Here is a 27768-nt window from a genome sequence, read left to right on the forward strand (position 1 = left end):
GAAATGAAAATAAAAAGATGAAAGTGAATTAGATGATACTTACAGGGGGACCAGCGGGACCGGGCAAGCCATCATTTCCACGTGCTCCCTGAATAAACAACACATTATTAGCAAATGCTATCAAAACCTTTGGTCCTAACTTTAAATTAATAACAACACTTTTCACCAATGATGTTAAGTTGTAGTTGTGAAAATAGACACTCACAGCAACTCCACTGGGTCCAGGACGGCCTCTCTCACCAGGCAGACCGCGAGGTCCCTATGTGGATGGGGGAGAGGAGAAGAAACCTTTTAGAGTCAGTTCACCATTAGATTTGAGACAGGATTTGTACATCTTTTGGTTCTCATGTGGAGTTGTTGTTGTGATTTACACACCATTGGTCCAGGAGCGCCATTCTCTCCGGGAGCACCACTCTCACCCTAAAGATAGGAACAAATATTTATTATTCATTTGAATCATTGTTTATTATCTGTCTATCTAAATCTTTTTGAAATTGGATTTATCGTTGAAGTAATTTTTCATGTAAGAATGGCAGAAAATTGGGCCACTAAAATATCAGTTTTAAAACTTATTAAACTGAGTATCTTTAGCAAAACTAAGATATTTAAAGACATCCCCCTGAATGACTTTGAAAAACTGGTATGGACGTTTTTACACTATTAATAGAACAGACAATTAATCCTTTAATCTAGAAAATAATCGGCAGAGAATAATCACTCGTTGGGGCCCTACTTGGCAACTATTACTCTTCCTGGAGTCTGTTTTAGACATAAAGACATACATAAACAAACAGTAACCTGGTGCCATCATTAGCTGGAAAACAGTGAGTACACACAGAATAAAATCCTACCTTTGACCCAACAGCTCCAGTCTCTCCCTTTGCACCATCAAGACCTGGATAACCCTAAAAGAAAGTGAAGACAGAGCATAGTTAGGATAACAAGAATCCAGACAAGAACCCAAACAACCACCTAATTTTCCTGGAAATCATTGACAGACAACGAACACACTCACTCTGTGTCCCTTGATGCCAGGCAGGCCAGGAGTTCCTGGGAATCCACGAGCTCCCTTTAAATGCAAGAGGAGAGGTAATGCAGTGGAGTAAAACACAGTAGAGGGCAAAGGGATGAAGCTGAGAGTATAAAATAATGTTGCTATCAACATTTCCTCCATTGGCCACTGGAGTAGATTACATCAGGACAGAGTTTCCCCACACATCAAAAGGCTCCAACTAATATTGGCCACCTGGGATCTTTAGACCAAAAGAAATACTCTAATTCTTGGCTTGAGATGATAAATGACTCCATCTGAAACTCATAATGTGATATTCATTAGTGTAATTTACAGGTTTGAACTCCGATCAATATCTGATACGCTCAGTCTGTACTGTAATCCATCAATTCTGTCAGCTATGGTGAAAGTTCCTTTATTGTATAATCAATGTAAAGTAAAATGTAAAAATACACTGTTGATTTGAGTTGATTATGTTCTTCTGAAGTGACAGCATCACTATAACTGTATGTGAAGTATAAAAGCTCAGATAAAGATTGTGTGCTTTCCTCCAATCAGTTTGTTTATGGCCCAAGAATCTGTTTCAGTCTGTGAGCTGGTATTAGAGACTAATTTCTTCCATATATTTCCAGAGCTGGTTGCTGGCCACCAGAGAGAAAAACAAGATAAAATCTTATACCAAGGGAGACTCCCCACAGTCAGACTGAATCGAAAGCCTGATTAATCTCACCTGAGGTCCAGCAGGTCCACGCTCGCCAGATTTGCCTGGTTTTCCAGGCTCACCCTAAAAGAGCAACAGAGAGGAAAAGTTATGTAAAAATTAATAAAATTAAAAAAATGTAAATCCATGTATATCATGTAAGTACTCCTTTTCAAAATGTAAAATGACATCCTGGATTTGAGAATACGCCTCCTATTGGACACATGGTGATATTTCATGTCTGCTGCCATCATGTGGCAAAAGGTAAGAATTACAGTTTGGTGTCTGATTAAAGATTAAGATTAAAAAGAGAAACATAGTAGTATTTTCTATGGTAATATAGCAGTAATAATACCAAATAAAAATATTGGATACTGGATATAGCTTTGAAAGACCAACAAGATGTTGAAAATAACATTTAGAGCTTACTGATACAAAACGCTTGAGCAGTAAACATAATTTAGTTCAGTTTGGAAAAATACTACATGAAGAGCAAACAGAGACCAACCAAATCAATGTATGCTGGGGATGCTGTGATTTACATTATATAACAGTACCTTTAAACAAGTAACAAGTAAATGAAAATGTGTTTTAATGTAAACATATCAAGACCAGGAATGGGAAATGAATACTCATGAAATTAACAACACTCGCAAAATTCACCTATGATATCACGACAGTGACACATTTTATTATTTCTGTAGGTGGAGTCAGAAAAGGCCACAAGAGAATTTATTTAAGGTCAAACTTACAGGACTTTCAGCAGAGACGCTGATATTTTACTGAATACACTCAGAGTAGGTGAAATAAGAACAGTAACTAAGCTTCATGTGCCTTGAGTTCTTGATTGTTGGTAATTTACTCACATCATCTCCAGGTTTTCCAGAAGGTCCAGGGGGGCCACGGGGACCCATTGGGCCCTAATAGTAAAGAGAAAACAGGCAAAGGTGAGACACAGTTTCTGTTCATAACCAGCAGAGGGCAACCTCGCACAGTTTGGACTTTGGTTCATAATTCTTAGCATGTGGTCACAGTATAGACTGTATATAAAAAGGGTCACAGCTCCTGCTTTCTTTCACTTTCCTACCAGACCAACAAACTGAAACACATAAGAAATACACTTCAATACATGAATTTAATTGAGTGTTACATTAGTAGGATATTTACTACTACATTAAGCAAAAACTGTTTTGGCAGTTGCTCTGCTGATCTGACACACATTGCTTCCTAATTAATGTGAATCGGTCTTTATAAAATAATCCCAATAATCAATTTCTAAACAATAATGACAAGATTATGATTTTTAATGAGAGTATTTTTTAATGAGAAGGGATCAGAATAAGCAGGATTTATAGACAAGATCAGGCCGAAAGGATGGAACAAATGCTATCTGAAGTTCTGATGTTTTCATTTTTCTCTCTTTCTGTCTGCCAATTTCTCTCTGAGCTTTCTCACTTCATGTGTGTTGACATGTCTTTTGGTTCGGTCACTATTTTTTACCATCTAAATGACCACTTTATCTCCCTTATTGGGATAAGCTATAAAAGGCATCTTGTTGGTCATTTTCCGCTCTGATGGAAAATAACAGTTCAAGTATCTCTGACTCATTGTGATTTCAAAGGCCAAAATTATCTCTGGTCTTGACAAACACTTGACCAACACTGTGATCCTTCTACAACTGTCGAGTTATTTTCTGGAAGGAAGCTTGATTTTAATCACATATAATGATGTGCTGGAACACTTTTAAAAGAGGAAGCACATCTGAACTCCACAGGAGCAGATTAACACAGCAGTGAGGAGACCCTGCATTGTCCACCTGCTGAGGGAATGGGAAGGACACAGAGGGTGGATAGTCTGATTTCTGGAAGCTTCATTAGGAGTAAGTCAGGGTGGGAACTACAGGAGGGGTGAGTGAGGGTAGAGAGAGTATGGAGCTGGGGCAGAAGAACAGAAAATGAAAATAATTGGAAATGGGTAGGGTCTCCTGTCTGAGAGGAGTTATTTGAGGGTTGGGGAATAGAAATTTAATGGAGATGGAGAGGTATAGCAAACTTTGGAAGCTGTCAGTGAGAAGATGGGTAAAGATGGGTATATATGGCTATGATGACTGCTGTCCAGTCTAGTTGTACCTCACTACTGACATCTTTTAAAAAGTCAAATAGACAAGAGAAGGTAGTGAGTTAAAAAGAGAAGAAGAACATAAAAAAGGAGAGGAGGTTTATATGTTATAAGTATTTAGAATAACCATGTAACGTGCACTTGGGGATACTCACAGCTTGTCCAGGTTCTCCAGCCTCTCCTGGGTTGCCTTGGAATCCTTGTGGGCCCTGGGATGCAGAAAGAAGACAGAGGCTGTTTGACGAGAGTGAAACTTTTTTATACACAATGCCTGAGAGGGCGTGAAATTTAAAATATTTAAATACCAGTTAAGTTTGCTGGATTTCTTCTATGGTAGTTAAATTAATTGGATGTTGTACATATTCAGTACACATGTGTATTCAAATTGCTTTTTGAATATGTCAATTTAGGCTTTAGGAAATCATGATGGGTTAGGGATAACAACTGTTACTTTGTGGCAACAATTAGTTACTGGCTATATTACAAATGTGGTAAATCTCTGATACTTGTAGCTAATTTTATTGCATAACTTAATTTACAGTAAAAAAAAGAAATGCATTATAGAGTACATATTCAGAAAAGGTGAGTACTTGTACACTCGCAGCAGCAATCATACAAACGATTATATGAAAACTATTTCTTTATTGTACACTCACTGTATGTCTGTGTCTTTCTGTCTACGTTACAAATTGCGGCTACTCAAAATTACACTACTTCCCTACTATTGTCATGTCATCGCTTTTGAGAAAGTCGACCCTGTTTGAATCCTATCTAAAAGCAGTCAAAGGTGTCCAAGCAGAAAACAAGTCTCCCAAATGTGGGCTCAGGGTGATTTAAACCATCAAGTTGAGGCAAGTCAGCTGGCATTGCCTACAACTTAATAGCTTTACTCTGGACGCTGGGAGGGCTGAAAGAGGTACAGGTGGAGCTTGGTTGCGGGTAAGAGCGGAAAAGGGTGGGGTGTGTGTGCTTGGAGGAGTACTCCAAGTAGGCTCTATGAAAGGTAAATTGTCAGGTGTTCTGGAGTAAGCCTGGGTTATGGCATAGGAAAAAGCCCTGGAGCCTGCAGCTGTGAGACTAAAGTATTCTCCTTGTGCCACCTTCCTCCAACACTCCCAGTCAAAACAGAGCCGTGTGTAAACATTTATCCCTGTCAGCCTGTGTTGGAGTTTGCACTCGTCACTCGTCCTTTTGTGGCCATTATTGTTATTAAATACACTTGGGGGAAGTGGGCAATGCGGCATATGTACATGGCATCAAGCACAAGCTCAATTATGAGATTTAGCCTAGAGTATCCTGTTGGTGACCAAACTCAGGATCTCGTCTACAGGTGTGTGTTTGTCTGGGGCGTACAGGTGGTACTTACAGGTGATCCGGTGGGGCCAGGTGGTCCTCTGGGACCCATAGGGCCCTGAGGAGAACAAAAGAGAGAAGAGACACAACATCAGGCTAACGAAATACAAAATCGTCACACCAGTACACACCAATTTAGCTACAGAAACACATAAAACAGACTACATTTTGCAACACTGAGTGTGGGTGTTAAAGGGAAATGACTTGTTTTTGTCTTCTTAAATTCAGTCAGGAGCTATAGAGAAAAATGTCACATGCTTTGCCCTCAAGCGACACAAAGCTTAACAGCTCTACCTGTCAAATCCATAAATCGTTTGAAATTCCTCAGCAGCATTTAGACTTGCTCTTGTTCTCTTTTCACTGTCAACCCACACCTGCTGTGTGCTTCTACAGTTCAAAGGTCAGAGGCAGTCCTGTACTCTTCGAAGGAGTGTTTGAACTCTACATGACTTCTTGTGCTTTGACATGGAATGAAAAACAACGTAATGCACAACTGTGATATTTTTCATCCCTAAATGTTTCAGGCATCAGAACAGGAGGTGAGAGTTCTCTGACTTAATCTTTTAATCTGCTCTGCGAGAGCTTCTGGTTGGAGTCACACGCCAAAGCAATTTCTACTTCAACTTCATGCATCGCTGCTCAGCAAGAGAAAAAAAAAATCACATTCTGTGGAGGTGATGAGCCAAATACCCGTTGCTTTTTCTCTCTCAGTCTGCCTCTTTATCTTGCACAAACATGCACAAAGAAAATCAGCTGTACAAGGAACAATGGTACTGTAAGAGCTGGTGTAAATAAAGTTGGACAAAATCCTTCAGTGAAAAAAATGACTTGATTCGGATTAGTTGTGACAGCTTTCCTCTTGGAAAACATATTCCTTTCAGCAGGCTTGCTTTTATAAACCCACATTTTTGCTTCATGGTTATGCTTTGAAAATCAAGGATGGCAGCCAAAGAAAACGTCACAGCATGGCACAGTGGTCCTCAAGAGCGAATGAAAGTCACCTTTCAGTGGGGGTGGGAAGCCTTTACCACAGCAGGTTCAAATGTATCAATGGGGCTCTATATCTTCAGGACTTTTGAATGTGTGTTTGAGGGACACGTATATGTGTGCATACGTTTCAGTAAGAGCGTTGTTTGAGTGTTATGTATGGTTTGGTATGTAAGTGCTCGTATATGAGTTTGGGTTCTGAGTAGGTACTCTATATAAGGGTGTTACAAGCTTGACTTGTGATTTGACGTGAAACGTGGCCTGGTTTCAAAAAGGTCAGTATTGTGGTGCGCTCCTAGACAGGTATGTGGAAGGCCAGTCAGTAGGAGTGAAGCAACACAGACCGCTGCTAACTGTGGGGATCTGTTGGACTCCAGCCCCCAACCCCCCACCCTCCCTTCCCTGCTGGCGTCTCAAACCTCTGCTGGGCTGAGACACTGCCAAGCTCTCTAAACAAAAATAGCTCCCAGTGTGCTCCTCACTCCATCATCTCAGGCAAGCTGCTGCCATGCCAGCTAACCAACGACAGTGTCGGTTTTTCACGGGCTTGAAATATAACAACGATCAATGGCTGTTTACTCAAATGACCCCATGTGAGGTGTTTCTTTTCCATCAGGACCCATAACTTTGTCGTTTCTTTTCTCCAACACTGGGGGACTGATCCCTTATCCTTCAATTTTCTCCCCAAAACATAGGTAGAGAATTAAAAAACATAGGTGATGCTACAAATTGCCTTCCATGTTTCCTCCCATCCTTGATGATTTTAAATTCTTCATGGGTATCTCCTCATCTCATAGGTATGATGTAGTAGTTTTCACGTTTGATAACCATGTGAGGTTTCTGTGGTTCATGTAAGGAAGTTGTTTGTGCACCTCCAGAAAGGTAAAAGTGCAGGATCAGGCACACAAAAACTGGAAATGGTAGGGAGTTTCATTCAAAGACACCTCAGAAGGGAAGATGCTGATGCCAGCTCAGATCTTTAACTCGGGTCTTGGTGGACTAAGCAGTTTGCCTAGTAAAATCTCCTCGCTGCTGACCCCTCCAACACTGTAGCATCCAAGCAGATTCAAAAGCAGCTGACTGTAAAAAAAACAAAACAGAGAACATGGAAAAGGGAGCAGGTCTCATCATCGCTCGCTCACCATTGGTCCTTGCATCACACCCATCTGCGCGCCGCCAGCCTTCTCGTCGAAGCCACCAGCCATCTGAGCAGCAAAGTTCTGGAAAAGGCAAAATAAAAGACAGTGTTGAGATTTTTATCAAGCTATACAAAGGTCGTTGTTATGACATCTCAGTGAAAATGAGCTTTAATGGTCATCTGAATTTAAAAGAAAATATGCCGCATTGACTGCTGGGTAAAGCATCTGGTTGGAATAGACTAAAATAAATGCTTCAAATTGCTTTAAAGGTGTGCTTTGGCTTTGTTTCAGTGTCCATGATGCAAAATTAAAGTATTTATCTTGGAAGCCAAATGTGTTGTCATTGATTTGAGGTTGGAGGATGCTGTCATTTTGGCAGGAGAGAGGAGGATCAGCTTTTCATAGATTGTCAGCAGCAGAGCTCATTATGTGAATCCTGATGCAGACAGAGGAGAGACAGAGGGCATGTGAACAGATTTCACATCTCTCTCGCCTTCACAAAGAGTCTCCTTGTTTTCCCCCTAAAAAAAAACTCCTTCCCTTCCCCTCCCCAAATCTATCATTCTACCTCCTGCCCTTCCATTCCCCTCCCCTCAATCCACCTCCTCCCTCCCTTTCTCCTACAAAGAATGAGAGGCATTCGATCTATTCTCTCTCTCTGCATCTACTTGCCGTTGTCTTTCTGCCTCCTCACAATGCCAGCTATTTCCCACATCTTTTGTGCTCTTGGATTCTTTCCTCGCTCTATTTTAACCATTCTCTCTGCTTATTCCACCCAGTTAGAGTGAAGCCGTTCTTGGCCTTGCATCAGTGTTCAACCTGTCAGCTCCTTCGTCTGCAGTCAATGCCAACCCCCTACTTGTCATGGGATACTTACTCCACCAAGGCCAGGGGGTCCGTTAGGTCCTGGAGGTCCAGGGGGGCCAGGGTTTCCAGGGGTGCCAGGTTCACCATCTCTGCCCCGGGGACCAGGGCTTCCCTGAAATAGACAGTTAATATTAAAATCAATAAAATCTATTAAAAGGACAAGAATATGACCCAAAATAGGTCATGGTGAGCACTTGTTATTACTCATATCAAAAGATCAATTTGATTCTTATTCGTAAACTGAAATGACCAAATGATGCAACCTTTTAAGAATAACTGATAATGAAATCAGTATGTCATCTGCTCCATAAAACATGAGAAAATAGTTATATATAAAATAATAATATAATAATATAATAATATAAATATTACAGTGTCCAAAGCCCTGTCTTGTTTTGTCCAGCAGTCCAAACAATACTAAACCAAACAATATTCATATTTGAGAAGCTGGAAAATGTTGATTTATGCATTTTTACTTACTTACTTACTTACTTACTTACTTTTACAAATTTATTATCAACTTATCAATCTACTAATCATTTCCACTCTATTCAAATATACAGCTTAAATTCATATTTTTCCATCTGCAGTGTGCTTTTTGACAACTAGAACAACAATTCTATATATAATGAAAATGCTAATTACATATCTATGAGTAAAAAATTATCCTGTTCTGTGCTGTAATCTTTTTGTTTTGAGAGAGAGAAGAAGATAATAATTGTTACAAGTCTATTGATTACTTTCAGGCCTCAGTGGCAGGTTTGGATAAATCATTACACAGTAGTTGGCAGACGATACACCACTGGACTACATTTGTCAGACACTGTTGACAGAAGCCTAATGCTCAGTTGAATCTTCTCCAAACTGCACTGTCAGTCTACATGAGGGAAGTGAACGACACCTGACCATACATTTAAAGGTTAAAAACAACAACAAAAAAACATTGCCAAATATACAATTTAAATTAAAATACCCCCCGTAGAGCATGCTGATGATTTATCAGACCAAATCAGACTACCTGGCATGCCTCTGTGCATGTAGTGACAAATTACCCTGCAAGGGGATCCTGAACAAAGAATGTGCTGAACACTTATAAGGCTGCTCAACCTCTGCTAGCCAAAACCCAATCCAGCTTGTGCTTAAGTCTGCATAAGCAAGATGTTTACATGACATAAACTCCTCGCCTGCAGCCATTTTCACGTCCAAGTGTTGTTACATTAATGCAATGATCAAAGCCTGGCGGATGTGTCGACTCTGATTTCCCACACTGACTGACTGAGGCCTGAAGCAGAGGTTTACATTACGAGTCTCCGACAGTCCCACATCTGTTAAACGACCCAGACCTTAGCAGACCACACAGCCTAATAGAAACGATACATGACTAGTTAGACTGAGCTGCTCAATGAAAGGCTACCATTCTGCAAAACTGCAAGCTATAGCAGAGACTCCATCCACCCACCTCAGTGTCCAAAGACCTAAAGCAATCAGATTCAATAGGACATACTGTACTTCTTAAAGGAGCAGAGTGTGGGTCTGTTTTTTTGAGTGAAAATTACAGGGGGGGTTAATTCTTTTATTTTTTTCAAACTGACCTTCTCTCCTTTATCGCCTCTCGCTCCCCGGGGTCCTTGCTCTCCTGGTGGGCCCTGGTGAACGGGAGACAGTGAAGTAGTCAGTAAGCAAATTGTAAAAGCTCCCAAAGAACAGTTATTAAGGAAGAATGTATACATGCAGAAATTGTGCATACCATTGGGCCACTTGGTCCTCTTGGTCCTACAACCTGGGCAAGTAAAGAAAAAGAAAATAGAGAAAAGTCAGGATGTCAACTATCTGTTATAAAATCTTACCTTTAACCTTTTAAAGTCATGTAAATGTAGCATTTGTGAATAGTCTTTAAATTTTAGGCCCACTGCTAAAGCTTACATTTACCACATGTATTTGCACACATAAGTTTTAGGTCCCCTTGCACTCGGTGGGGAATCATTATCTTTCTCACATCAGAGCAGGGTTGTTAATTGCTAATCTCTTTGGGCAACGCGTTATAAGAAACACACAATAAACAATGCCCTCTTATTTCCTGCCACAAACTTCTATTCCCTCCGAGGTTTAAAGCATTTCCAGGTGCAGCAGCAGCAGCAGCAGCAGCAGCAGCAGTTTACTCTCTCTCTCTCTCTCTCTCTCTCTCTCTCTCTCTCTCTCTCTCTCTCTCTTTCTCCACTGGCCTATGAAGATCTGTATGGAGGATTGTGTAGAGGCCTGATAATGCTTGGCTTTGCTCCTGACAAGTGAATGGTGGTATTACTGCTAAGTTATTTAGGTTATTTCTCTAATTGTTGAAAAACTATTCAGATCCACAGCAAGAGTTAATATGCTACAAACAGTGGAATGTAACTAAGTACACATACTTAAATACTATACTGTTTGAGGTATTTGATACTTCTACTCCACTACATTTCAAAGGTTATAATAAGTGATGCACTGGAGTAGATTAAACTGCCAACAGTACTTACAATAATTAAAATTAACAGTAAAATGTTACTTACACATTAATACATTAGTAATAAAAATAAAATAGCATACTATCTAATAGAACATCACTCACATGCTTCATTTTCAGAATTAGTACTAATAGTACGTATGTATTTATTGTGACATTTTCAATGCAGGACATTTTCTTGTAATGTACTGGTATTTTTAATGTTGCAGTATTGCTACATTTTTACTTAACTAAAGGATATGAATACTTCCTCCACAAGTGGATACCAATAAGTGTTTCACTTGAGATACAAAATAATTTACAAATGAACATTTTCAAATGAAAAGTTGTATTCGTTGTGCTGTGTGGTGTCGACTTACATCGGTAATGTCTCCGGGTTCACCTTTCTGACCCTGATGTCGAAAAGATAAGCATAACAAAAGCAATTAGGATTAGAGCTATCAAAAAGATTTTCAAACATTTCTTCAATTATATGTCATTTCTCACACATATTTTCTCACCCTGCATCTTAGAGAGCATCTGACAAGCACATCAGGCTTTTGGGGGAAATTGGTCAACAGCAAAATGTTGACAGTAACTATCCCCGACAGTATCATTAAACACATAAATATGGCACACAGTGTCGAGGAGGAAATCACTGTCATCCATCTGGTCTTGCAAAGCTCTTCACATCAAAGTGTTGTCTAAATCCATAAACTACTGGTCCTGCAGCACTGATAGAAGTCCGGGATAGATACAGATTTAATTCCAGGTGTGTTCCACACACACACACACACACACACGCACACACACACACACACTCAAACACACACACACACACACACAAACACACAGCATGATGACCACATACCAAGACATAACATACACAAAGAGTGTCTTAATATCCGACAGTGTCTCACCTTAGCTCCAGGTACTCCTGTTATGTGGTGAAACGGGTGAGAGGGGAGAAACAAATCACAGTTAGTGAATGGATTGCACAGAAACAATCCACGAGGGTTATACAGTAATTCCCCGAAACTCATAAAATCTATTTGTGCTGATGGCCAATTGACCTTTCGCTAACCCCTAACCCTGAAGACCACCACCAAATCATATTTGTGGTAACCAAAGTGCCCATCAGGATTGAAAAAGTGTTGGTTGAATAAGCATCTTAAGAGCTCAAAGCAGAAGCAAAGCAGCTGCAGGGAAATGGGAATGACAGAAAGCAAAATAATTGGAATAGCCTGTGTAAAGTGTAAATATTTACATTTTATATTTCAAAACATTCTATTAAGCATTGTTAAATAGCAATATTGAAAAATGATGAGTTGGCATATTTTTAAGGTGGGGCTGGATATCGTTTACAATTAAAATGAATTATTTTTCCAATTCCAAATCCAATGGATGCTAGTGCAGTTACCATAGCTACTTTTAAATACAGATACCGAAATGGTACATTAATTGATACCTTACTAATAGCCTACAGATAAAAACAATGTCTTTCTATAAAACCCTATTTTCATTTTCAAAAAGAAGCCAAACTTCTAAAATGTTAAATGTTGGCTAAATACAAGCAGCCTTAAAAGGCATTTGCCTCCATAAAATAATTGAAATTTAGATTTAAATCAGAATCTATCCAATCATAAAAGAAGTTAAACACATTCATATTCGATAGTCAGTGGTTTGGACACATTTCGGCCAGTATGAAAAAGTTTGAATGCCAGCCCTGTTTTTAGGTGGTAAATTACGTTGTATATGTACAATTTTGCATTAAATGGAAGATAAGTATTTTATAAAGCATTTTAATCCACAAGCATGCCTTGCAAACAGTGACACTTCTGATTTCACTTATGCTCCTCAACTGACATTGTTTATATTTCCAAAGTGGCCCAACAAGGTCCTTGTTTATCAGGAGGCACTGGTGGTTTTAAATGTGGTGAATAGCTCCTTCAAAAAGTCCCAGTTTTTCTTGCCATCAGATCTGCAGAAATCCACAGAGGATATAGAGTAGAAATGTGAGGCCATGTCTGCTTGACTGAGGTATTTCCTTAATGACTCCCACATGTTTTCATGATACTCAGGGAAGGAGAGAGTATTCAAACAAGATGGGGCCAAGGTGAGCCAGCAATGGAAAAATGCTGTTGAGGTAGCATTTCACTGAAATCTGGTCAGATCTGTCACAGTTGTCATTTTTTTCTAATCATTTGTTTGCTTTTGGGACAGAAAACTGTGTTCAAATGAAAGGTCGACATATAGTTAAGGCTTGATGTAATACCTTAAAGTAAGAGAGGTGAAACTGCACCTGGCCAACCTTTCAATAACACCAAATGTGTCATTTTCTCCCCAAAATAAACAACATGATCTTATAGAAGTAATTTATTTATGAAAGGTGTGAGATAAATAAATTACGACCAAAGGGTGGAGGCTGGTCAGCTGCGCAGATGGGGCAACACTCTCCGAATGGGATTTCAGGTTTGGGGCAGTCTTTTAGTTCCTCGCAGACAATGTCATCACACAGGATGGCTCCAGTGTCACACACACAGATGCGACAAGGCTCTGGTTTCCATACATCCTTGTCGCTATAGCTCTGTCCATCTTGTACACAGGTAAAAACATCCTCCTCTGTGTGTCAGGTCATAGTAAGGGACACACAGAGGCCCAGGGCAGGTAGATGGTGGAGGGGAAAAAGGAGATTAAGCATCAGACATCCAATGTGTTACTCAAACAACAACTAGTGTGTTCACTGTAAATCATAATGTGCCTTAAATCAAACTAAATAATGTTTTGCTTAACAATGAAACAATGTTATAGTGCAGTGCATTAACAGGTACTCCAACGTGTTAATGCAAAAAAACATGTTGGAAAGCTTAAACCTAAAATGAAAATTAATCTCAGAACATGTTCTTCTTAATAAGAATTCAATATGATATTTCATTACAGTTAGGATTGACTGCCTTGTTCAGTGTCACTTCAGCAAGGCAGATGTCACCACAGGGACATCTGCCTTGTCATCTACCTCTTTATTAAGAATGACAAACCTATTGATTTTACAAATGTAGATTTCTCCTCATCAACACAATTTCTACGAAAAAATAAAAAATAAAAAAAATCTTAGGGGCCTCTACATTAGGGCTTTATTACCTGTTATTCTGCATACTATTTTCTTGATTTATTGATTGATCATTTTGTCTATAGACTGTCAGAAAATGGTGAAAATGCCTGTTATAAGATCTGTTATAATGTCCCCGTATGCAACAGTTTAACAGCCAAAAAAGAGAGCATCAAATCCTCACCATTTAAAGGTTTGAACCTGCAAGTGTTTGGCGTTTTTAATGAGAAATGACTAAAACACTCAGTTGACAATTAGTTGAAAATAGCTGACTCATCATTGCAGCTCTAGTCAATGTAAACTGCAGCTTCCCCGGATCCAATACAGGTGTTTGTCACCCACCTCTCTTCCCCCACATTTTTTGGTCTGGACACACTGTCAAAAACGGGCTAAAATGTCCCAAAGATAATCTTAAAAAAAAAAAAAGAAATCTTGTGCCCTCATTCCATTCATCAGTAACCAATAGTGAGTCAGGTTACCGAATTAGCACAACAGCATGCAATATCTAAAGTAGCCACAGGGTGGCAGTGGAATATTACAGGATCACAGTGAAGCTGACTAACACCTGCAGGAAACCTCCAATAACTTCACAGGAGCTGGAGACCATGTGCCCAAATTCCTCTACACGTTAAATATAGGGCTATTTTACATTGCGGGAGACACCTTCGTTTACTACAGGGGAGACAGAGTTTGCATTCAGGGAATGAAAAATGTTTGGATTTTTTTCCCCACTCCTGACCACAGCCGGGCAAAGAGAGCAAAGTTGAAGGTGATGGAGGCAGGGCATATTTCAATACAGGTACTGTGCTTGCTCTAAGTTACACCACTCATAAACATTTAACAATTAATTTAGTAATTAGCCATATTCCTGTTCATTTTCCAGTCTGGCAGCTTGCTAAAAATACAACAGAAGGCCAAATAGTTGCCTAAAGAAAGACTCTGATTGGAGTCACTGAACCTACACTGACCGGGTGAAAGTGGTGTACACACCAAAAGAAAAGCCTCAGGGTACGGACTGCCGAGAGTGTGAAAGGGGAAGGAGTAAGTACAGTAGCTATATTTACCTTTGAGCACTGCTTAAGTCTAGGTAACCTTATGGACCTCAGCAGTAATGAATGAGGTCTTTCTGGAATGGGACAGAGTGGGCAATTCACAAACTATTGCCTTGTATAAACATGGAGCACATTTTAAACCCCATCTGGAAGCCATAGCTGTGTGAGAAGCCAATTCAAACACATCAGAGAAAAGAAAATGGTCAGCATTCAAGCACATACCTTGTGGTTTTGACATTTGGTTTTAGAGGCCTGGACATACTGTCAAAAGACTGTACCTGTCCTTTCATTGGCCCAAATATGAAAGATTCTCCTGATATGGGATTTTCTGGGACAAGGCCTCCTCTGTATACTGGAGAGCTAATAGAAAGCTTTTCGTCACTCAGGCTAATTTGTAAGTCTCCTTTCCCATACGTTGGCAGCCATACTGTTTTCCAGGGGAGCAAATTGAACAACGAAAATTGTAAAGTGAACCCAGGTGTACTTAGAGGACAGAAGAGTCAACTCTGTTTTCACTGTAACGTTTTTAGTAACTTTTAGGCCTCTCCCCTCTTCTATCCCCTGCATGATTAGCTTTATGGCCTCCTCACCTGTATGAGCAGTCAGTCAGTGGCCTTAAAGTTGAGTTAAAGAACTGATCCCTGTCCACTCTGAGTGACTCAGGGCTGCTAAGCCTGCTGTGCTGAGGTCACAATCAGACATCTTTACCACTTCAGCGTCTCCAAGAAAAATGTACCCTGGATATAATGAAAGAAGGGCTTGCATTATATCCAGAGGTTCTGTGAATGGTAACCTGAAACTTGCAGTTGCTTTGGTATGAGCATTGACTCTGTTTTTCTCTTTCTCAGAAAATACACCTTTTTTTGCTTTAAAAGGCTGGTAAGCGTCACTTTACAGAGAAGACTGCACTTCTCAGAAGTCCCTTGCCTTGTATTTTTCCAATCACCTCTCTCTTGCACCTTGGCTATGTCTCTCTCTGGGCTGACAGTCACAGCTTATGGGTAATCTTTTAAGCAGATGGAAACCCTGAAATCATATGGAACATTATTTCTGGCCCCATTCTGCTGGCGGCTTTCACCCTCACATGTCTCTTGTGGATACTAAAATCAATAACGATGAATGATGAGTTTTATTCAAAAGACTGCAGAGACAGTAGAAAGTCTGCAGGTATAAAAGAATAAGGACCATTTTGATTCTTAATGGAGTAAATGTTAAATTAATCACATAAAAAATGGATTACTTTTAATGGATATTTTGGTTATTAGTCCACCTTTCTGCCTCAACAAGCCAGGATTCGTCTGGATGCCCTCTGACAGCAATGGAATGTGAACACTTTTCACCAAGGGCCCTTGAGCCAGACCACCTTTCACTTTTTGCCCATCCCCTCCACTCCCCCACCCTCTATATTAAGTGAATCTGCAGCAAAAAGAAGAACCTGTCAGGGCGCCTAAAGCATCCACAGGTGTCCCGCAGATTAAGCTAAGAAAGATGGGGGAGGTAGGGTAAGGCATTGGACTCCACTGTGAGGGATCAAAATCTGAATCTGAATCTGATTTTTGCTTTCCAAACTATATCCGAGAATGTAAACATCAACGAGAATGAAAACATATTAAAATAAAGCTTCGGCTCCATGTGCGTTAATTTAAATATCCATTGCACCACTTTTACGCACGTCCCCAACTCTGATATATTTAGTTGTATCACACCTTGTGGATACAGTAAGATCAGCACTCCTGGCAGACAAAAAGTCCACAAAAATTAGCAATCAGATTACTTTTCATGCAACAGAGTATCCACACAATCCAGTCCAACAATGAACTTTTTGTGCGTAAAATGTGTGAGGGAATAACCAAATCACTCCAAGCACCAAAACAAGCACTAAACTATTCAAAGTTTAGGTGATGTGCTTAAAGTTAAACATATTTCAGAATCATATGACTTGCAAGAACACTTGCTCTCTATATGACCCTTAAGACAACTTCAGCTTTTCTTCATTATGGCTGTCGAGAAAGAAAAAGTGTCACTTACGGCCGTCCTCCTCCTGACATCTCACAACGGCTAATAGAAATACTTGGGTTGCTACAAGTAGCAGTACAGTCCTGGAATCCATAAAGCTGAACATGTCTAAATATTAGACATGCAGGGCCCTTAAGGGAGAAAGACGGGTGCGAAGGGAACGTAGACTTCTCTTGGTATTTAGTGTTTGTGTCCCCGGTTACAAAAGTCAAACCATTCGAAATTCACCCTTCCCAAAAAAAAAAAAAAAAACGATAGGGGAATCCAGTGGCAGGACCCGGACCTGCAGCAGAAACTCAGCACCGACCGCTTCGGGCCAGACGCTGTAGTTTTATGTCCCCGTTGCCTTCAATGGATCTTCGTATATTCCCAAATATCAGTCCGGCCCCTTACCCCCTGTCAGGCTGAAACCTGATCCCCGTTTCCCTCCCATTCTGTCTCCCAGGTTCCATTATTCCAGTCCCAGACCACTCCTTTCTACACGTGCTGCTACTGAACCCAAAAAAACTGAAGCTTTCCCCCTTCTAACTTTGTTGCCCTCTCCCTCTCTCCCCTGCCTTTTTCATCGAAAGCATAACGATGCCAGAATCACTTCGTTACACTAATTGAAGGAGCTTCTTTATTTTGTCATGTTCTTGAAGTCTGTGACCTGTGTACAATAAACAGCTTGTTGCAAAGGCATGTTTTATAATCTAACAAGTTATGTGGGTGGGCACGAAAACTGTAACATTTTACTAGGGTCCTTCACAAGTGGTGATTGTACTTAGGATTTGAAAATGAAATAAAATAAGATAACATTAAGTACCACAGAGACAAATCAAGTCACTATTATGATAAACGTTGAGCCCAAGGAACAAAAACACACACACAATAAACCTATAGTAAAATAAAGCCACTTTAAACATCCAATATGACAGACACAAACACTCCCTGTAATGTTAAAATATGTATGTGGAGGGAGGAGGGGATTCAAACAACTATGAAAAAAAAGAGATGAGCTTAAACCATGACAACACTTTATGATGAATGCATATAACTAATGTTTAAATACTGTAATGAACAAGTTGTGTAATAATTATGCAAAATATTAATATTTTACTGATATTAATACATGTTGAGGGGTTGGTCAATGTGTTTCATAAACACTCAATGGTCCATCATTTTTATCAAAGTTAACTTACAGTTACAAGTTAAGTACACTGCTACACTTAAATCACACATCAGATCTCCATTAACAAAATCATCCATGAAGTGCCTTCAAACTCTGGCCACATGAGGCCAGAGTTTGAAGTGCATTGCCCTGCACCATTAGGAACCCAGAGCCTACTGCACTAGTGAAAGGTCTGACAGCAACAAGGGTACCAATCGCTAGCACATGGAGGTTAGTGTGACCCTCTAAGGATATGCCTCCCCAAACCATCACTGACCCACCACCAAACCAGTAATGCTGAATGATGTTGCAGGCAGCATAGTGTTCATCACAGTGTATGCAGACTCTTTCATGTCTGTCACATGTGCTCAGTGTGAACCTGCTCACATCTGTGAAGAGATCAGGGTGCCAATGGCGGACCTGCCAATTCTGGTGTTCTATGGTGAATGCCAATCAAGCTGCCCGGTGCTGGGCTGTGAGCACAGATCCTAGTAAAGGACATTAGGATCGCATGCCACCCTCATGGAGTCTATTTTTAACAGTTTGATCAGAAACATGCCAACCAGTCATTTTGTAGGGCTCTGGGAGTGCTCTTCCTGGTCTTCCTTGCACAAAGGAGAAGTTACTGCTGCTGGGTTCAAATGATTCCATACATTTAACCTGCTCCTTGTAGCTGCTATTTTGTGCATTTCTGTGCCTCACTGGCTGATAATAGGAGGAAAAGAACAGGCTTTTTTAAATAGAAGAAGATAGACAGGTTGTTAAAAGAGCTCTGCTTTGACTTTAGGTCAGGTTTGCACACCAGTGCATGGTATAATCCAGTCAACAAGGTCAAACAAGTACTAAAATAGGTTATATGTAGTTTATTAGTGTTGGGTGTGTTTAATCGAGTGTAATACAGTCATTGGTACTGTGCAAAATAAGAGGGAGGGATTTTTATTAGAAGGAAAATTTGTTTTTAAATGGTCAGTTTTGCACTCATTTCAAATAGTACTGGGTAACATTTTCAAAGGTCTATAGCTGTAGACCAGCAAGACACAGTGCATAGCTGTGACACACATGCAGGAGAGGGTTTGCATACTCATTACAAAACATGATGTGCTGAAAGGGATCCACTGGTTTACTGCAATGCAATTTGTTACAAGCTCATCATATGTTTTTGTTTGCAGAGTTGCAAAGTAACTAGTTACTACAGCTGTCAAACAAATGTAGTGAAATGTAGAATATAAAGTAAAAAAGTACAATGTCGTCCTTTGAAATGTAGTGGCAGATAAGTATTAAGTAGCAGAAAATGGATAATACTCCACAGTAATGCACCAAAATGGCACCCTATGTGGCTAAAATAATCAGTTATTTCAGGTTCAGTACATTATTTGAGGAACTTTACTTAGTTACTTTGAGCAGGTATGACTCTAGTCTCCACTCTAACGGTCACATGTAGCTGAGGCGATCAGTGAGTGCTCACCGTGAGGAGCCACTTGGACTCTGTGGCTACAACTCTAGCTATATATAATTGGCAAGGGACAGTTTGGTTGCATCATTTGTGCAGGGTCCTCACCCTTCTGCAGGTTGTGACCTGTGAGCTTTGACCTTTGACTCCCTCACACTTTATTGGAAACAGGAGCAGGTGGTGCTTCCTGAGTGTGCAGGATTAGTGCTATTCTTTACCGGCTCAGCCGCCTAAGGAGAACAGTGGTTGTCCAGCGGGAGAATTGCTCTGCATGTTAGTTTATTTCTGAGGGTCATTTAATGAGCGCAGGTTCAAGTGGATTTAATGACTGATGGCCCTTATCAAGGGAATACCCTGTTGTAAACGCCTGCAAAAACGGCCAAAAACAATTTCACTTATACACAATTCTGTTTCAACTCTATGGGTTGTATGTGGTTAAACATGAAGCTGAGTTGTATTAAATGTTGGTCTTTTACTTTTCATTCAACATGCATAATTGTAAAGTTTTCTTTTTTATGTAATCCCTACTCTACATGCTTACATGGAAATTGTGCAACCTGTAATTTTGCATAGTTTCAGACATTTTCTGCACAAAAAGTATATGTCTGAAGTAAAGTTCCAAGCAAATTGTAATTTGTTTTCCTTTTGTAATTTTGGCATTCCCATAAACCCTGCGCAACCAAGGGATTAAAGACTTTGGATCACTGAACCATCAATTATCTATTCATAGGCTGGAGACCTGAAATCAGCTGTAGTTTCTTATTTTCTTATCGCTGGTAGTAACTGGCAGTCTGGCTGCATCAGCCAGTGCTATATGGACTGAAAATCTCTCAACAGTTATGAAACCAATGAAAAAGTGTTGCTTGATAGGAGTGCATATGCTTTATGGTGTATGAGGTGTGTGTTGAGCAGAGGTGTGCTGTATGTGTGTATGATCTCTTTCAGTAGGCAGCCCGCACATGTCTCTGAAGAGAACTGTGAAGGCGACTCAGAAATGACACCCTGTGTCCATGAGAAGTTTTGATATTTCTCCTTCTCCTCTCCATGTCTGTGAGAGTGCACGCATGGTTTAAGTATTAAGGTTTGATGTCAATGAGTCAAGACAAGACTTTGCTTTGTTTCAGACCTACAAACCTCAATTGTGTCTGGAAAAGAGATGAGCTGCAGCGTCCTGTGGCTGGATTTTGATATACTTCTGCAAAGCTTCTCTGTGCTGAACTGACAGACGTGTTCCCCTCCAGCAGGGTGAGGGGTTATGGGTGACAGAGTCCCCAAGGATTCAGAAAGGATGAGAAAATAAACACTGGCAATTGAGGTATCAAATGTGTGTCATGCAAGCACATATGTCCCTGAGATTTGAATTATTCCTGTCAACATGAGGACAGGAAAAAGTCATTGATTTATTTTCATTTACTTTTAACTTCCCAATATGTTACAAAATCTAGGAATTTTAGTAACGACACATTGCATATATTTAGGAAGTTGTCTTTCAATAAACACCAATCATCTTCCAATAATTTGCAATTGCTAGTATTATTTATGACGTGGTGTGGTGATTACAGCTGCAGGAGCTTCGGTTTGCTGTGCCCCTTACAATTCACACTGAGGACCTGTGCTTTGAAGAGGCAGAAAATGATGGGAAGAGTCTGTGAATATACGTCTGAAGTTGTTTAGGAATGAAGTCTGTCTGGAAAGATAATCAGAGAGTATGGGGAAAAAAAGAAGAGAGGGAGAGAAAAGAGCAAGGGGACAGACAGAGAAAGTTGCAAAAAAAAATAGAAAATGAGGGAGAGAATGAGAGGTAAGGTGGGTGGGGAAGATGGAATGCAGTATTGAGGGAGGGCACAGCTGAAAGAGGAGGAGAGGGTGGGACGCTGAGAGTGTGAAGGAGACTGAAGATGGAGAGAGACAGAGAGAGAAAGAGAGAGAGAAAGAGGTGCACACAACAGCGAGAGCTTTAACTGAGGCTATGTGAGATCGCCACTGAAATAACAAAAGCCATGACATCACCAGCTGGGTTGGATGTGAAAGAATGCCAGACTACCTATAGCCATAATAACATTACTTCCAATAGCCTGGTTTCTTGTAAGGGGCCAAGTGAGGATAGCCAGAATTTACCACCCACAGTACTCACGTTGTTCACTTCACCCACATTTTATTGAGTTGTCAAAAATTTCAAAATATTAATACTGTTAAGGCTGGAAATATTCTACATACTTGTAATTGTCAACAAATTGCATGAAAATAGCATTTCTATGGTACACCCCAAACCCACTCAGTCCCATACTGAATCTTTAAAAACAGGTCACAAATATATGGTATTGGTTTTCTTATACTCAACTGAATATCTTTGGGTTTTGGACTGTTTATTGGACAAAGACATTTGAAGTCATCACCTTGGACTCTTGGATATCTGGGATTTTTTCTGACCTAAAAAACTTAGCAATTAAAATATTAATAAGAAAAGTATTGACAGATTAGTCAATACTAAAAATAATTGTTATGTGCAGTGCTAGTTGCATATTTACAAAAGGGCTAAGCAGTAGTAGTAGTAGTTTTTAACTAAACCTTTCTCAGACAGGTGCAAATAGTTCATTTGTTGGGACTATTTTCAGCTGAGGATTTGGTGCGTATTTATAGCAGCAGGACGGTGTATGTAAGATTCACTCAAATTAAACTTGTATCCTTGTAATCATGAAGGTCACCCAGTGCAACAGTGTGGCTGAATGTGTTTTATAGTTTTTGGACTTCAATGGAGCTCTGTGCCATAGAGGAATGAGATCAGGCTTTGACTACACAGACAGCACTTTATTAATTAATTATGAGGTTATTGGTTTTATTCTCTTTATGGGATCTGTGGACAGTAAGAAAAATATCACCTCACTTATCCTCAATACATTTATATTGTGGCATTTGGCTTTTACATAACTTCTTACGACCTTTTGGGTTTTGCACCGCAAATCACATAATCTCTAAATCAGCCAGCATCCCGTAATTAGAAGCAATAAAGTCTGCAGTCTCGTCATATGATCTAAGATGTTTATTGATGGAGCATAAAAAAGGCTGGGAACTAGCGGTCTTATGGTTTTCCAGCTTGGCTAAATAAACTATATACACTAAACAAACTGTGGTTTATTGATTTCGAACATCGCCATGATATTTATGGACTATGGAAAGCAAATGGGTTAATTGTGTTTGTAAGCAGTGGTGGTTTTTCCCTGTGATCTTAGTGTGTTCCTGTTTTGTACAATCCATCTTCTGCTTTGATATTGATATCAGCCTGTAGCAGAAATATTCTCTCCAGATCAAGAATTGCAGGACTTAAATGTCATATCTTCTACTTACGTCAGAAAGGTTTTCTTCAACATGGGAAAACATGCTCTACTACTACAACAGATCACTACTGACCCTGAGAAAATCTTTGAAACTTTTTAAATTTTGTCCGTTGTTGAACTGTCATAACGCACAAGAAAATGTACAGCAAACAGCTGGAGATGTGGTGGTGGTAGAAAGACTAAGATGTAGCAATGGAGAGTTCCACTTGCACTGCTGTTTAACCATACTATTTGTGTGTATGTGTGATTGAGTGTAAAATGCAGACATCTGCACATATGTGTGTGTATGCCTGAGTGGCCACCTCTGTGTACATGATGATTCAGATTGAGAGACACCCCTTCTGTCTAGCTCCAAGCTGCTCCAAGCTAGACAGAAGGGGTGTCCCCTTGGAGCACATCAGTCAAAAACACAGCCTAATTATGTTTGCATAAGTCAATGACCATCTCACACAAAGCCCTCACTATTTGAATTAGCACAAAAGTGTGAAGAAATAGTTGCACTCACAATGACCATGGGAAGAGAAAACTGTAATTTAAAGTATAAGCTTTAATAGGACGCAAGAAATGAGAAGAAAAACACACAGATGTCAGATTGATTTGACCACATGATCAGTGCAGATGAGTTAGAATGACAGAGTCTGAAAATGAGAGGAAAGTAGAGGAAAGCAGTAGAATGTGGCAGCATCTGTGGAAATACCTTCGAGGAGTCGGGGGTGGGGAGTGCTCTGAAACAGTCCAAATCTTTGGAAGAGCTTGGTTTCAGTGGTCCGGGCATGTGTATCTGAGAGAGATGGAGAGAGAGAGTGAGAGAGAGAGACACACACAGAGAGACAGAGAGAGACAGAGGGGATGATGATGAGGGAGAAGGGTTTGGGGGTGGAAACTTCGTGAGCATTTGTGAATGCTGACGTACACATTATTGAACTGCTTCACATATTTCTAAAAGAAACAATATTTGGTATTAAAGAGTAGGATATTCTCTCAAATAACGATCCAAAGAACGACGACCATTCTCATAAATAAAAGCACTTGCAGTTACTTGTGCCTGGATTTGCAGACTCTGGAAACCACCTCAAGTATGAGAAAATTACTGTTTCAACAGGAAGAGAAACATGAAGCTTTGATTAATTTTTTGTCTTGGAGTGTATTTCTCTTCAGCTCTAGTCATTTTTCTTTGTCCTTGCTCTCTTTCTCCCTTTCTCTGAATGTGCCTGGTTTGTCTATCAGTGTGATCAGTATTCCCACCTCTCTAAATTGCTCAGTTTTGGGATTTTGGGAAGGTTTTTCTTTCTGCAGGGCTGTCAGGTTTCCTGCTAGCTGTGTTCAATACTTCAGACACATCCAAAAAGTCCAGTTTTTCAACAGCACATTTTCTGGACATTGTATCATGCAGCAACATTGATAGCAAGGGCTGAAGATAACCATGACAAAAGAAAGAAAAACTTTATAGAATTCTTATAAGTTAATCACTTAGATTATCTCTGGTTTATTGTGGGTATTGCATTGAAAATAAATAAGGCAGGTCTGCATTGTCCTATAGGTAAAAAAGCTTTTGTGGATTTTTGTAGCTTTGGAAACCAATGTGGTGAATAGTATTAAAGTTACTTGCTGAAAGATTACCTGAGTTAAAGTGTCCATGAAGACCCATGGTCTCACACGTGCGCTGACTCCTCACATCTGCTCTCCATGGCCTCTTGAGATTTACAACAACATCCATCTGACAAGCTGGCATTTAGCTCAACTGTAAGCTGCCTGCTACCTTTTTCTTTGGGGCTTGTCCTTCATCCTGGATGTAATCTTTTTTAACTTTAAATAAAGTTGTACAGTTATAACTTGTTTGACCAAGACTTTCAGACGTAATTGTTTATAGAAGTGCGTTTCTAAACTGAGAATGTGCAGTCTCAGTTTGCACAATAAAAAGACTGAATGGAGACACCAGAAATTTGAAAAAAGTTAGAAATATTGCAAAAATGGTTTGTACGCTTGGCTGAGGTAGAAAAGTAGTGTCAATAAAATCAAAATGCAACAAAGTACAATGGGAACAGACTTCATGATGTCTCATGATAGTGGCAGTCAGACACATCTGTATGGAGTGATGAGAAGTTTTATTGTTTTATAGTTCTTGGCATCCACCACCAACTGTTTGTCATGACTTGGCCAACTCCTAAAATTTCCATTACAGTAATGATGACAACACATGATAATTGGCATTTTCTGGGAATTTCGTAAAAATTTGTTCTACATTCAATTGGAAACTTGATTTGATATGAAAGTAAAGCTGGTTTAGAGAGACAAAATAGTGGACATAACACCTCATGGACAAGGACCATAGACATGTATTATTTCTTTGTGAGCTCTTCATGACACCAAAAAACATAAAGACACATCAGAAGCATTAAAATGCTGCATAAACACGTCGGTCACCGGAATTTGATTTCCACACGTGGGTCCTGATGACGTAGGATGACAATTGACAAAACTGTCCAATCACAGAGTTACCTATCAGTCTGCATAACTTCACATTTACTCCTCTTGTTTGTAAAAGTCAGTCTGAACATGAACCGGACCAGAACCAAAATGCAACTGCCAAACTAAATGTGTAAAAACAACTTGCAGCCGTCTGCTTTATTTTATTCCATCGCTGTTTTTCATAACAATAAAAATGTGCCCACCGTAAAGGCTCACTTTGAGTGAGCCCACTTAGAGGTCCTCTCCTCTTCTGCAGTGAGCCATCAGCTCTGCACGTGTCCCCCGAGGTTGCTATTTGACAAGGACTTAAACTATAAACTAGCATAGTCACAGTTATAAACACTACAAAGAGGGGTTCATTTTAGGGTGAATTCCAATTAGCAGTATTTATTAGCAAAAAGAGATCTGACAATCAACACTCTAACTTGGGTTTTCCCAGTGGTTATATTGGTGTCCAATTTCAGATCCAACAGTAAAAAAGAAATAACATCAAATAAATAAGTAAATAAGGGAACATTCATGCAATCCAAACTAATGTAATCCACCTGTGTAGCATTGTTTGCAAAGGGGATTTTCATTTAGAAGTGTTTATTTCATTCACCCCCTGTAGAGTAACACCCTATCTAAACTAAACCTGAAAACAATATACTGCGTATTAAACATAAAAAAGACTTAAAATTTACATTTTAACCATACTTCATACAAACTTTGTTCTTTGGGCATTACTCACTGTGCCATGAACATACTGTATAGAGGCTAATCAATGACAGCTGTGCTAAAATGTGTAATTCCTATTATAAAAGGCCAAACAAACAATCCGAACAAAGACAGCAAAGAGGAGCGAGTGACAAACTGCCTCGTTGGGAACTGTGCAGATCCATCTGGGAGTGATTCACTTGCTCTGATTTAAAGAGATGCTGTCAGAGTATTTATTGTCCACATGGATTTCTTGGGGCAACTTACACTTTTTACCCTTCGATGAGAAAAATCTGAGAAAAACCTTAAAGTTTGATGCGTCCTTTCCCCAAGTGCGGTCCAAACAACTTAAGTTTGTTTCCATAAAGTACTAAGAATCAAACACATTCATGAACGTTGTTCTCTGAGAAACCCACCAACTGAATGAATGAATTCCACAAGTGTTGTCTTACTACCAGCTAAAATGTGATTATACAATTATATTAATGTAGCATAAATACAAAAAAGAACATGTCACAAGTGAACATTCTACATTCTACCCTTATTTTGCAATGTTTCAATGACATTTCACAATGGCAGTCAACAACAATAACACAGTTTAACACATCAAATACATGTCCTGGTTGATATGCACTTCATAATTGATGGTTATGACACACTGAAAACACTGGAGGCTATATTTGTGAGGGGTTACTGTATTGCGGGGTCTCTGTGCCGTGTACGTATGGAGCTCATTTCCTGCAGTAGATCAGCCAATGTTACGCACATGAATAGCCCTATTTATGGGAGCTGAGTGGTCCTGTGGATGGAACCAGCTGGTGAAATCTTAAAGGTGAGAAGAGAACATTTGACTTGAGTAGAAGCAGTCTGTGTTGTTCTTTGTGCAGAAGGATTTTTTAAGGGTAATGTAACACTCTAGACATTGATTATGATTATTATGAGATTTAGTGAAAACAATTAAGACCCTATGTGTGGGATTTGAACATTTAGGACTTTGTTGACTTTACTCATATTGTATTGGCTGCCTTTGCTATTGGAGAACGTCAATCATATGCAGCCCCTTCATATCGAAGCAAGTGGTTTGGTTACATGTCCATATCAAGATAACAACAGATACAGGCAACAGTAGTAGGCTAGGCAGATAGCAAGTATGATATTTTAAAGTGAACTTATCAATGCCATCATGTAGATTAAAAACATGATAAGTGAAATAACTGATTTTAAATAGAAATTGCTAAATTAGAGATAATCAAAGTGCATTCCCTAGAAATAACCATGTTGCACAGTGACTATTTCTAACCTGATGTACAGCGGATGAAACAGTTATTTATTCTAAAAAGAGACACGAAACGTTGCTTGGACTTGCATAAAATGACTTGTCAAGATCTCTGGCCCAAACACATTAAACAAAACTAAAAGTAACTTGTACTATGAGTAGTTTGTTGACCAAATATGTTTATACTTTTTATTTTTAATAAAGATTTAGTAAAGATTTTCAGTATTCTACCCACCACTGTAAACAATACAATCAAATATGCAATGCTGCAAATAGGGAAAATAACAAAACTGAAAGCTCATTATTTCTTTCACACAGTGAAAAAACACAGGAAATATGTTCCCTTATTTTAATTGCTGTGTATGGTATATGCCAAAATAAAAATTAAAAATCATATTTGAGTGTTGTTATATCACATTTACAGTATAAATTTTCTCTTCCTGTAAAAATCATCTTGAAACTTAGGGGTGTATACATATCATTATCCGATCAAATATGAGTTGGGGTCACTAGCTAGCGCACTTGACCATTAGCTTGTAGGTCCTAGCTGCTAGCAGAACAGT

General features: G+C 39.5%; 1 protein-coding gene across 4 annotated transcripts in view; it reads right to left on the reverse strand.

Moving 5' to 3' along the window:
* col2a1b (collagen, type II, alpha 1b) overlaps nucleotides 1–16935 on the reverse strand; it is a 44493-nt gene extending 27558 nt beyond the window's left edge. Inside the window, exons 1-17 of one of the 4 annotated variants that reach the window (XM_046028583.1) lie at nucleotides 16842–16935; nucleotides 13065–13274; nucleotides 11573–11589; nucleotides 11033–11065; nucleotides 9924–9956; nucleotides 9769–9822; nucleotides 8187–8288; nucleotides 7313–7390; nucleotides 5197–5241; nucleotides 3986–4039; nucleotides 2579–2632; nucleotides 1743–1796; nucleotides 1016–1069; nucleotides 852–905; nucleotides 376–420; nucleotides 206–259; nucleotides 44–88 (exon numbers count right to left, since the gene is read on the reverse strand). In XM_046028583.1, the coding sequence (XP_045884539.1) occupies nucleotides 44–88; nucleotides 206–259; nucleotides 376–420; nucleotides 852–905; nucleotides 1016–1069; nucleotides 1743–1796; nucleotides 2579–2632; nucleotides 3986–4039; nucleotides 5197–5241; nucleotides 7313–7390; nucleotides 8187–8288; nucleotides 9769–9822; nucleotides 9924–9956; nucleotides 11033–11065; nucleotides 11573–11589; nucleotides 13065–13274; nucleotides 16842–16935 (1080 nt within the window). Of the gene's footprint in view, nucleotides 1–43; nucleotides 89–205; nucleotides 260–375; nucleotides 421–851; nucleotides 906–1015; nucleotides 1070–1742; nucleotides 1797–2578; nucleotides 2633–3985; nucleotides 4040–5196; nucleotides 5242–7312; nucleotides 7391–8186; nucleotides 8289–9768; nucleotides 9823–9923; nucleotides 9957–11032; nucleotides 11066–11572; nucleotides 11891–11919; nucleotides 11972–13064; nucleotides 13275–16841 lie in introns of those variants that run through there. The other 3 variants (XM_046028582.1, XM_046028581.1, XM_046028580.1) reach the window with 3 other exon arrangements.
* Between the last annotated feature and the right edge of the window lie 10833 nt (nucleotides 16936–27768).

Source organism: Micropterus dolomieu, linkage group LG18 (assembly GCF_021292245.1).
Source record: "Micropterus dolomieu isolate WLL.071019.BEF.003 ecotype Adirondacks linkage group LG18, ASM2129224v1, whole genome shotgun sequence".
Lineage (NCBI taxonomy): Eukaryota > Metazoa > Chordata > Actinopteri > Centrarchiformes > Centrarchidae > Micropterus > Micropterus dolomieu.